The 12,192-nt window shown below is 56.1% G+C and overlaps 1 protein-coding gene across 3 annotated transcripts; it reads right to left on the bottom strand.

The window, feature by feature from the left end:
- Positions 1–1,437: 1,437 nt before the first annotated feature.
- CYP2S1 (cytochrome P450 family 2 subfamily S member 1) lies at positions 1,438–11,675 on the bottom strand. 3 transcript variants are annotated; one of them, XM_082709356.1, is made up of 9 exons: positions 11,196–11,675; positions 9,859–10,024; positions 7,851–8,000; positions 7,343–7,503; positions 7,060–7,239; positions 6,059–6,200; positions 4,585–4,772; positions 2,816–2,957; positions 1,438–2,723 (listed from the first exon to the last, which is right to left on the bottom strand). In XM_082709356.1, the coding sequence occupies exons 1-9, from the start codon at positions 11,364–11,366 to the stop codon at positions 2,542–2,544; spliced, it is 1,482 nt and encodes a 493-aa protein (XP_082565482.1). In that variant the 5' UTR covers positions 11,367–11,675; the 3' UTR covers positions 1,438–2,541. The 3 variants fall into 3 exon arrangements, with proteins under 3 accessions (XP_082565482.1, XP_082565483.1, XP_082565481.1); XM_082709357.1 differs by having other exon boundaries at positions 1,438–2,652; positions 11,196–11,601; XM_082709355.1 differs by lacking the exon at positions 7,851–8,000 and having other exon boundaries at positions 1,438–2,652; positions 11,196–11,450.
- Between the last annotated feature and the right edge of the window lie 517 nt (positions 11,676–12,192).

Here is a 12,192-nt window from a genome sequence, read left to right as displayed (position 1 = left end):
GCTGGAAAACTGTCAGAAGATGTTGGGGCCTGGGGGAAATGTCCTTCACTATTAGAAAGGCATATTCAATGATTTTCTGGAATTTGGTGTTTTAAAAAAAAATTATTTATTTTTAGAGAGCCCCTGAGTGGGGGGAGAGAAAGAGGGAGTGGGACAAGCAGACTCCCGGCTGACCTTGGAGTCCGATGTGGGGGGCTCTATCTCACGTCCCTGAGATCATAACCTGACCCAAAACTGAGAGTCGACCCTTAACGGACTCAACCACTGAGGTGCCCCTGGGATTTGCTTTAAAATAATAACGGTGGGGGGCACCTGGGTGGCTCAGTCATGATGCCAGAGTCCTGGGATTGAGTCCCACATCGGGCTGGCTGCTCCTCTCTCTCTCCCACTCCCCCTGCTTGTATTCCCTCTCTCACTGTCTCTCTCTCTCTCGCTCTGTCAAATAAATAAATAAATAAAAATATTTTAAATAAATAAATAAATAACATTAATAACAGGGGTACCTGGCTGGCTCAGTCTGTGGAGCCTGTGGCCCTTGATCTTGGGGTTTTGAGTTTGATCCCCATGTTAGGTGTAAAGTTAACTTAAAAATAAAAGCTAAAAAAAAAAAAATCTTAAAAAAAAAAAATAATGGGGCACCTGGGTGGCTCACTTGCTAAGCATCTGCCTTGGGGTCAGGTCATAATCCCAGGGTTCTGGGATCAAACCCCGCATCAGGCTCTCAGCTCAGTGGAAAGCCTGCTTCTCCCTCTCCCACTCTCCCTGCTTGTGTTCCCTCTCTGGCTGTCTCTCTCTCTGTCAGATAAATTAATAAATAAAATCTTAAAAAAACAATAAAACAAAAACAGAACAGTTGTAAGACAGTGTTAGAAATAAAACTAGCAGAATGTTGATGGCTATTGAATGAGGACAGGGGATGGCATGGGACTTCGCTCTCTACTTTTGTGCACTTGAAAACTTCCTTACTCGGTAATTAACAAATAAAAAAGTGTGTCTGCTTGCCTTGTGGAGGGAAGGCAGGAGGAAAAGAGCCTATGGAAGAGACAGAGCTGGGTTAGGAATCGTGCTCCAGCAGCTTTCAGACTGGGGGAGTTCCCAGGGCCTGGATCAGGAGCATCACCTGCAGGCTTTCCCTAGCTGCAAACCCCTGCCCCCTCAGCACACCCCAAACCCCCAGCTCTGCCGACTACCTACCAGCTGCCTTCTCCCTGCCCACACCCCCTTCTCCAGATCAGCCTCACGGGAAGTAAGGCCCAAGACAGACCCCCCTCCCCCCACCTCCACATCTGGTAACTGATGTCAACAGCCAGGGCGGGCGGGGGCCCTGTTTTTTAGCTCCCGCCCAGCCTCGAGGGAGGGGCGGACCCCCCCATCCCCACCCCTTACTCACAATGACAGACACTGTCACAGGCACACCAGACCCTGCCATGGGCCAGACCGGGGGCCAGAAATGAACTTTTATTGCAAAATGGGGACCTTCAAGTCACAAGGACGTCAGAGCTGGCCTCTGGCCCAACACAGGGAGCTGGAATCTGGCCCCTCCTTGGTCATCTAGCCACTTCCACCAGGTCTAACTGGGACTTGGGGACGGGAGGTGGGCCAGGGTACTGTGTGTGTGTGTGGGGGGTCAGGTTGGGGACGCCTTTAACAAAGTTACATAAGCGGGAGGGGGAGGTGTTTCTCTGATTGGAGGGTCTTGTGTGTGTGTGTGTGTGCATGTGTCCAAGTTTACTTGTTTCCCAGGGCTATGTGCGCAAATGCACGCTGAGTGTGTAGTTATATTTGGGAGGATTTGAGGATCAAGGTGCTTGGAAAGGGGTGTCTTTGAGAGCTGAAGGCCTGGAAGAAGCTGGGGCTGTGCCCTCCCCCCTTCCCGGTAATGGTGTGTCTGGTGTCATATGTGTGCTGGCTGTGTGGTTCAGTGGTTGGGGGCATGTGGATGGCGACGGTCACGTGCCTGGATCATGGCATGCGTGCACGAGAGAGGGCACGTTGGAGCTGAAGACAGAGACGGTCTCTCTGTGCACGGACATGATCCAGGAAGGGGGATGTTCACCTCTGTACCAGGCTCCCAGAATTGCCAGGAGGCGGGGTGAAGAGGGCTTGTGGGCCCTGAACACCATGGCTGTTTCGGTGCCTTGTGAGGGGAGGGGCTGAACCCTGCACCTGGGCTGTGAACCCAGGGGGGCTGTGTTTGGACGAGAGGGTGTGTTACCTGGGACGGTGATCATGATTCCAGACGAACTAAATCTATGTCTATAGAAAGCCTGTGTGGCAGAGTTGCCCTGTGGCCCTCGTGGCCCTTGTGGCTGCGTGTCTCAGTAGCCACCTGGGCCGAGCGAGCAATCGGAGTCCTGAGGATTTGTAGGCTGAGTACCCGCGTGGCAGACTCTAGAACACCTATAGGTGTATGTGTGTGTCTGCCTGGGGTGTAGACTTGTGGCTCTGGAGACACAACCATGTTCACGCCCACCAGCATGAGGAGGCCCCCACTTCCCACAGCTCTCTCCCTCCTCATCTGGTCCATACAGTGCTGGGAGGTTAGTGGGGCCGGACTTGCAGCTGGAAGGCTGGGGGGATGTTGAAAAGGCCGCTGACAGCTGGCTGGAGGCTCAGGGCCCCCGGTGGGCATGGGCTGTCCAGGGAGAAGGCCTGCAGGAGGGTGGTGAAAAGGAGGAAGAGCTCCGCCCGCGCCAGGCCCTCCCCGAGGCAGACACGCTTACCTGGAGGGAACAGGGAGATGGGATTGTGTCAGCCCTCCTCACATCCAGGCATGGGGAACCAGCAGGGGAGCAGGGACCAGCCCAGCATGTACCCAAGGAGAAGGGCAAGAATGCCTCCTGCTTCTGGAACCGTCCATCTGCATCGAGGAATCGGTCTGGGTTGAATTCCTCTGGCTGTTCAAAGACTTCAGGATCACGCAGGACAGAGCCAAGGAGGGGGAAGACCTCAGTGCCCTGCGGGGAAGCAATCATCAAATTACAAATAACCTTCCCCACCCAGGTTTGAGGATTCTCTAGTGCCCAAAGCACAAGGGCAGAATATTTCAAGGGCTTATTACCGGCCAGGCACGTTCTTAAGCATCTCATATATACTCTCTCTCTTACACAACAGCGACGTGCACCTTGTGCTCTCTCTCACACGCACACTCAAACATACACTTAAACTCACTAAATCTTTTTAACAAGTCTACAAAGTAATTTCTAACATGATTTCCATTTGAAAGGCGGGAAAACCGAGGTCCCCCGAACTTACGCAACTTGCCCAGCATAGCATCTAGACATGGGAGAGCTAGTTCTTTTTATACTGTGTTTTAAAATTGTGTTGTGATTCATCTGTGGCTGTCCTAAGCCGCCTGGCCTGGGTCCAGCTCTTTCCCACTGGACTCTTCCAGAGGTAAAGCCAAGGGCGGGTAGGTGACGCCTGTCCGTGAGGGCTCCCCAGCGCAGGTCCCCGAGTGACTAGGATCCCAGGGTTGTGCAATGGAGGAAATGTGAGGGAGAGGGACCTCGTTTGCCAGGGACTATGGCTAGTGGGGCTGAGCCGGGAAGGGGAGGGGGGCTCCAGGAGAAGACAGGGTCGTGCTACTACGGCTGTTAAAACAAGGCAGACAGCTATGGCTAAAGCAGACGCCCTGGGTGTAAATTCTGCCACTACCACTGTAGGCTGGGTGACCCTGGCAAGTCTTCTCAGCCTTCAAGGCGTTTCCTCATCTGTAAAATGGGCATGATAATGGTGTAGGGTTGCTCCAAAGATTCAACAAGGTACTAAGTCCATGAAGCATTTAGAATAATCCCTGGCGGAGAGCAAATGCTCAGTCATTGATGCCTGGGGTTTCGTAATCATGATTAAGAGTGGCCATAGTCACTGGGTTAGCCGTGGCTGCCGCTGCCAGGAACAGAGCACCTGGGGGAACCCCTAGGTCCTGGCACCAAGAGTGGAGCTGGTGTTTTGCAAGCATTATCCCGCAGGTTCCTTGAGATCCCAAGTTTCCCAAGTTAATACTATTACTGTTCCTGATTTAGAAGAGGGGTAGGGGCAGATTCATGGGCTGAAGTGATTTGCTCCAGGTCCCAGTGAGAAAACACCAGGACAGGATCCTAACTGCTACACACTCAAGGAGGGAGCGGGAAGGCTCCTGGGGTTTCCTAGCGGACATCGCCCCCTAGTGGTGCTTGTGATGAGTTGCTCTCTAAGGGATGGCAGAAGCTGCTCAGGTAGAGGGAGGGCGGGGAGGCGAGAGGGAAGGAGGGGAGAGACTCATTTCATTGTGAGACTCCTTCCGCCCTCAGTTCTCAAATTGCTTCCCTGTCTGTCACCTGTCACCCCTGGCATGTGACTGTCCCAGCCACCTTGGAAGGAGGTAGAAGTAGGCTATCCGCTGATGGGGATGGGGAAACTGAGGCCCAGAGACAGTCAAAAGTGGGAGAAAGGCACTCAGAAAGACAGAGGGACAGAGTTGCAGAGAAGAGGAACATGGTCATTGAGGAGACATGGAGACCAATAATCAGAATAATCAGACACACAGTCACAGAGAGGCAGCAGCGGAGACGGACATGGGGCGTGGCCGAGGGGCAGGCCCACCTGGGGCAGGGTGTACCCTCGGAAGCAGGTTGTCCTTGTGAGGGCGCGGGGCACTCCCATGGGCACCAGAGCCAGCAGCCGCTGCGCCTCGTGCAAAACGGCATCGGTATAGGGGAGGCGGGCTCGGTCCCCGAGGCCTGGTGCGTGGCTGGCCCCCAGCTCCCGGATCAGCTCCTCCCGCACACGCTCTGCACTCAGGAAGAGGGGGACAGGAGGTCAGAGGTGGGGTTGGGCCCTATGACTCTACCCTGGGAATCCCCATCTTACAGTGGCAGCGGGTGGGGGGAGGCTGGCCGGTAGGGAGGAGGAGGCCCGCAGGCTTCATTGAAACTAGGTCCCTAACATCCTGTGTGTGCTGAGCACAGGGTCTCTCCTTAACTCCCACAGCAATCCTGTGAGGTGGGTACCATTATGCGTCCCAATCGCCCAGATGAGGAAACTGAGGCCCAGAGAGCTGAAGTCAGAGCAGACTCCATTCCCTGGAGGCCACCAGACCCGAAGCCCCATCTTCCAGGTCAGCCCACCCCACTGGCTTGACAGCCTTTACTGCAGCTGCCTGACCCCCAAATCCTGGGTTTCCCTGGAGCTCACATCTGGGCCAGGTACCCTCCCATACTATCCCAGCTTCATGTCCTGCCTGGGCCCTGATGACCCCAGCATTTTTTTTTTTTTAAAGTAATCTCTACACCCAATGTGGGGCTCAAAGTCACAACCCTGAGATCAGGAGTCACCTGCTCTACCCACGGAGCCAGCCAGGTGCCTCCCACCTTTAAGAAAACTCTTTACACCCAACATGCTGCTTGAACTCAGGACCCCAAGAGCCAGGACCCCAGTTTGCTTTTTATCTCCAGTCCTGAATTAGGTGTCTTGTGGCCTCCTGGATGTCTCCTGGCAGGTGGCCCCAGGCTCCTCACGCTTGTCCCATACTGGCCTCAGTGTCTCTCCTGAAATAGTTCCTCATTCCTTCTGTCTTCATCTCAGGGTAGTCCCATGGTCCCCCCCATCCCCCAGTCCCCTGGGCCTCCTAGGTCGTGTTCTACTTGCCCACCCGGCCCCTCTTCCCTCCCAACAGCTTGGCCTAGGACTGTCCTCTCCTGCCCAGGTCCCTGTCCCGTCCTCCTGGCATCCTCTTGCACACCTTACCTCTTTCAGCCCCAAGGATTTTTCTAAAATGCTAATTTGACCCTGCCCTCCCCTGCTCAGCATCCTTCCATGGCTTCCTATTACTCAGGATTAGGCATACAAGGTACCACCAAGGCGACAAGGCCCTGAGAGGTCTCCTGCCCCATTTCTCACTTCACTGCACCTCTCACTGCCTCTGGCAGCCTCCCCAGCTTCTCGCCCTTCAGGCACCCCTGATGCCAGGCTCATTTTCACTTCTAGGCGCCAGCTCAGGCTGTCCGTTTTCCTGAATGTTCTTCCTCTGGAGCCCTCACTTCCGGCCCCAGGGCTGGCTGGCGCAGAAGCCTCCTACCTTGGACCCGAGGGTACTTCAGCAGAAGCAAGAGGGTATAGCGGACCGTGGTGCTGACCGTGACCGTCCCGGCGAACAGCAGATAAATGACTGTCATCAGCAAGTTCTTGTCAGTCAGTTCTGTGCTTGGGTCATGCTGCTCCTGGGAGAAACCAGGGGCTCAGAGAACTCAGGCTGCGGGCAATAAGAGAGGCCCAGCAGAGCCACGCCAGCAAGTTCAAGCTTTGTCAGGGGGGTTTGTATAAATGTTTAGGCAAGTGGGGAAGTGGACTCTTGATATTAGTTCTTTTTGGTTGTGCTGTGTTTGAAAATGAAAGAGTGTGGCTGCTCTAAAAAAACAAACAGAATGACATGTGGTTAGGATGTGGAGAAGCGGGGACCCTCTCACCATCAGTGGGGCAGTCATAGGGCGCAGCTGCTATGGGGAATGGTATCAGGTCCCTTAAAAAAATTAAAATAGAATTACTATATGATTTAGCAATTCCCTTTCTGGGCGCATACCCCAACAAGCGAGAAGCAAGGTCTCTTAGGGGTATCGTGCACCCACGTTCCCAGCAGTGCTATTCGCAACAGCCAAACGGGGTAGGCACCCCAAGAGTCCACTGATGAATAGATAAGCCAAATGTGGTCTATCCATGCAGGGGAATAAGGATTCAGCCTTAAAAAGGAAGGAGATGCCGTCACGGGCTATGACACAGATGGCCCTCCAGGATAACACACCAAGTGAAATAAGCCAGTTGCAAAAGGGGTAAATACTGTGGGATTCCATTTCTGTGGGGTCCCAAGCATAAGAAAATTCAGAGATGGAAAGGTGGTTGCTAGGGGCTGGGGAGCAGGCCCAGGGAGCTGTTGTTTAACAAGTCAGAGTTTCAGTTTGAGAAGATGAGAAAAGTTCTGGAGACCATCTATACAGCAGATAGATTTCCAGCTATACCTCAGTAGGGGCTGGCCAGGCCACCAGCCCCGTTCAGGAGGTGCCCCTGACCCTGACCTTCCCCTACCTTTGCCATCTTTAGCAGGAATGCATCCACCACATCGCATGGTGGGGCTGAGCTGTCCAGGCTCTCCTTGTGTCGCTGCACCTGCTGGACGGCGAAGGTGGCCAGGACGCTCAGGTGGTCCAGGAGCTGTGTGTGGGGGCCCGGCAGGCGCTTCAGGAGCCGGGAGAACATCTCATAGGTCTGCAGGGGGAAGGGCAGCTGTTCCCACGGGGCCTGGCCTTGCACCAGTGTGGAGGGGTGCTCCGGGGGAAAAGGTGGCTGGAGAGGGGTCCCACCCACTTACCTGGCCCCACCGGGAGCTGACCCCCAGCGCGGTGCCACCAGCTGCCCGGACCAGGGCCTGGAAGTCCTCGTCCTCGTAGGGGAAGCGGAGGCCGAAGGTGAGTGAGCAGATGATGTTGGAAGTGGCCTGAGCCAGCAGTAGGGAGGGGTCAAATGGCCGTCCTGCGGGGGAGAGGGTAGTTGGGGAGGGTTGTGCTGGAGAGGAGGCCAGCCTCTACCAGAAGGAGACAGGCATCGAGAGAGACAGATGGGGAAAGAAAGATAGAGAAACAGACAGGAAAGAGACAGACGGATAGAGAGAAGGGAGAGACAGAGAAACAGACATGGAAAGAGAGACAGACTGGGAAAGACTTGGCAAAAGATAGATGGGGAGAGAAGAGGACAGAGCCGGAAGGTGGAGGAGGAGTCAGAGGTGGCAGTGAACAGAGCCCTCAGCCAAGCCCTGGACCTCCCCCCACCACCACTCAGGCATGTTGCAGGGGCCCCCAGGCTCACCCCACCCTGCTGACCTTCCATGCCCTGGAATGCCTCCACCAGACACTGGGCCTCCGCCTGAATCAGCTCCTCGCCTTCTCTCTTCCCCATGCCCAGGTCCCGCAGGGCCAGCATGGTACATCTCCGCAGCTGCCGCCACCGCTCCCCATTAGAAAAGAACACCCCTGTGCAGAAGGCTAGACTCAAGGAGGGACCGGCCCTTCTTCCCATTCCCCAGGACTGCTCCCTCCCTCCCACTGAGGTGTCTGGAGGCGGATGCTGCAGGCCCTGTCCAGCCTAGCCCAGGGTTAAGGACTCAGTAGGTGCTCCATAAATGTCTAACCTTGGGGCAGAGGGTGACATTCTCCTGAGAAGCTGGTCACTGGGATTATCCAGGCTCCCTGGGTTCGTGAGGAACCAGGAGGAGTGAAGACTTCTTCCTCCCTCGCTCCCTCTCTCCCTTCTTTCTTTTCTTCCTTCCCGCCCTCCTCTCTCCCTCCCTCTCTCCTTCCCAACATTTACGAGCGCTATTGGGTTCCCTTCCCCATGTCATTTGGAAGCTGAACCAGGAGAGAGGGGAATGGAACTGACAATTTCCTCCTTTAGCTAAGGGTCTGCTCTGGGCAAAACGTTGCTTCTCTGAGCTCAGGGACTCATATGTATAATGCCAGCCCCTAGGGGCCTCCTGGAAGTCTCCTCCAGGGTGTCCCCAGCCCACCCTCCCACTGTGTCCCAAACTGGCCTCAGCACCTCTCCTGTTCCTGTCTCAGTCCACTGTTCTGCGTACTCCACCAACCCTGCCCTGCTCCTAGCCAGAGCCCTTCCCCACTTCCCCAGCCCCAGAACAGCACAGTCCCCAGCCTGGGCTCCTGCACAGTTACCCAAGGATCCTTCTAGCTCTGACTTATATCTTCCCTGCTTCCATCTATAGCCTCCAGAAAATCCCAAAGCTGAGCACTCTGGTGTGACTCAGGCCCTGTGTGACCCACTTCTCCAGCTTTGTTTTTCATCCTGCTACAATTGCATTGGTTTTCTCTCACTTCCTCAGTGGTGTCAGGATCCCCCTCAAGGGCCTCTGCCCCCTCTGTTCCCTCTGCCTGGATCACTCACCTCTCCATCCTCACTGAACTAACTGCATTCATCCTCATATCTCACTGCAGTTGTCATCTCCTCCAAGAAGCCTTCCTTGATTTCTTCCAGTCTCTCTCTCCTCCCCCGACCTGGGCCAGTACAGTTCTCCTGTGTCCTGATCTTAGAGCTATACCTCTTATTTTAGAATTCTATTCCCTCCCTCCAGTCCCGTGACATGCCCACCTCTTCTACATGTAGGATGACAGGACACCACATCTGTCTTGGTCACCTCTGTGTCCACAGTAATAACTACGGGGCCAGGCATGATAAAAATTTGTCAACTGAATGAATGAATGCTTCTTCTCTCCCCTCCATGCTTTTTTTTTTTTTTTTTTTTTTTTTTTTTCACTCTTCTGCCTGGAACACCCTTCCTGTTCATCCTAGGAGTTGGCACCCAGGCAACCAGTCTTTCAAGACTTCCTGGACATCTCCCACCAAACAGGCTCGGTCAGACAACTCCTCTGGTCCCCGCAGTTCAGGGCTTCCCATAGCCTGGCCCTGACCCCTCTGCCTTCCCCATCCTAGCCTGGCGACAGGTCCTTCTCCATACTGGCCAACAAGCTCAGGGTCACGGCGGTGTCCTGACAGCATCCCCAACACCAGCTTTCTACTTTCAGGCTTAGCAGAAACTAGTTTCTACACATTAAGTGGTCCCAGTGCCTCCCAGTCCCTCCCAGTCCTGGGGGCTTCACCTGGAGCAGTAAGAATCCTGCAACATCTCACCCAGGCCACATTCAATCCTCAGGATGACCTAGGTAATAAGCACTATTAGCACCCCATTTGATGGGTGATGGATGAGGAAAATGGACTCAGAAACACCAAGCTATGCTCAAAAGTCACACGGTAAATGGTGGCAGGCTCTGAGCCTCTGATCGAGGGAACCCACAGTCCCCAGCTCTGTTCATGACTCACCGTGGCCGTCAAAGGTCCCATCCAGGGTCGCCAACATGCCCCGCCCACTGAACGCCTCAGCCTGACCTTCCAGGGCCTCCTGCACGGCCTCGTGCCCCACCAGGACCACCACACGCCGCCAGGGTCCCAGGTACACGGTGAACACGGGTCCATATTTCTTACTCAGCTGGGGGCAGGGAGGGAAAAGGGTTGGGCGCCATGGGGCAAGCTGTGGCCTCTTTCGGTGGAGGTGTCCCCATCATGGCCCTGTCACTGGGTGAGGCTCCTAAGAGGAACCCCTTCCCCTGCCCCAGACAGAAATAGCCTCCTTGGGGGCTATTTCAGTTCTCTTTTTGTACCAGGCTCCCAGTTCCCCTCCCCATAGAGTTCCCAACCCCTTGCCTCCTACAGAGCCCCAAGTGTGGACCCTGGGACAACCCAGAACCACCCCTCTCCCCTGACTCAGAAACACAGCAGCAAAATTGGGCAGTTGAGACTCTGGCCTCTCCCCATTCCTTGGCTCCTGCCCCACCCCCAAACTAGCCACTCTTCTATCATTTAGCTAAACCCTCAAGTTCTGGCTGAGGTGCCCAGTAGGGCACGTGCCCCATTTTTCCCCAAGACTCCCGTCCCCCTCCCCGTGTTCTGAAGTCCCTCAGACTCCTTTTGACAGAGAACCTCTGGCCTCTTCCCCCTCCTTGCCCCAAAGGTTAGAACGTCCTCAGTCTTCCTTCCTGTCCTCCTTCCCTGCCGCCACAGGGACTTCCACCTCCCTCCTAGCTCAGCGCTCCACAACCGGGATTCTCAGCAGACACAGATCTGGAACCCTCGAGCCAAGCCTCCCCACTCCTGCCAGCGACCCCTCCCCCCTTTCTTCTCTGCCCCTCCCCAGCTGCCTCTTCCCCAGGGATAAACCTGCCAGCATCCCAGTCGCAAAAGGGCTCCTGCCTCTGGCTTGAATTCCCTGCTTCTATCACCTTCCCAGGATTCTGTGGCCCCCGCCACTCCCTCGCCGGGACTCCTGCCACTGGATCCTGCCTCCTCTTCCCCTGCTCTCATCCTCTCCAGGATTCCGCGGGCAGACGTCTCTGCCTCTTCTAGCCGGGGTTCAGCACATCAAGGTCCTTTCTCCCCAGCACCCCCCCCCCAACACCGCACTAGACCTTCTCAGCTCTGGAACCCTGCTCCTGCCCCACCCCAGAACCCCCCAGCCCCTCTGCCCTTTCACCCTGGGCCTGCCTCCTCTAGGACACCCCAGGGCCTCTCTGCCCTTGGTGCTCCGCTGTCTCTCCTTGCGCACCCCCCTCTCCTGGCCCTGGCTCCCCTGCCCCAGCCCGGGCGTCCCCGCGGACGCTCACCCGCAAGAGCCCCGGGTACAGCGCCCCGGGCCGGAGCTGCAGGAGGTTCCCCAGCAGCGGCAGTGGCGTGGGCCCGGGGGGCAGGTGGCCTCGGGTTCGGGGCAGCGCCAGCGTAAGCAGCACCAGCAGCAGCAGCACCAGCAGCAGCGCCCAGGTGCCGGGCGTCTCCATCGCGGCAGGTCGGCTCCTCCGGCCGGTTCCCAGACGCTCCAAGCGGCGGGCGGGTCGGGGGCGGGAGCCAGGCGGCTCCTTCGGGGCGAAATCTGGCGGAGGGGGGCGGGGCACTGAGCCTCGCCTGATAAAGACAGGCGGGATTCTCTCCCCCGCCGCCGGATTTCTTTCTTCCAGACCACCGCGGCTGCCGGCTGCGGGCTGTGGGTACCGGCTCTTGCGAGGCTGTCTACCAGGTCAGCCAGGTGGGGGGGGGGGGGGGGGGGGCGGAGACAGCTCCCGGCGCCCCAGGTAGGGCGTGGGCACACTGGAGGAAACTGGAAGCCAGCGACTTTGCCTCCGGGAGGCCACACCCGGTGCCTGGAACGGTGACCCCACGCCGCCCTCCCCAGCTCCCACCTCCCTGCTCCAGGTTGTCCGGGTGTGATTTCCTAAGTGCGTGTGCGCGTCTTGGAGCCCGTTTCCTCCAGCATCCTTCGTCTTCACCACGAGGTTAAATCTGAAGTTCGGGAAGATAAATCGGTTGGTTCCAGGCCACGCAGCTAACAAGCGGCAGAGCTGGGATTTGAACTCAGGCCATGGGAAATGATTAATTGAATCATTCCTTCACTTAGCAGTTTCCTATAGTGGTTGGGAACATGATGTCTGAAGCCAGACTGCTTGAGTTCACGGCCTAGCCTCTGGGTGCCCGTTAACTCTTGTAAAAAGGGGATTGTTTTCAGGATTAATGGGTTCATGGGCAAACAACTTCAAACGGGGCCAGGTGCACAGATAACGATGTTATGTTAGCTAATATTAGCTATATGTTAGCTAATATTCTCTCAAC

Source organism: Mustela nivalis (genome assembly GCF_964662115.1).
Source record: "Mustela nivalis genome assembly, chromosome: 18".
Taxonomy (NCBI): domain Eukaryota; kingdom Metazoa; phylum Chordata; class Mammalia; order Carnivora; family Mustelidae; genus Mustela; species Mustela nivalis.
The sequence above is the reverse complement of the archived record's forward strand: the minus strand, read 5'-3'. Positions and strand labels throughout refer to the sequence as shown.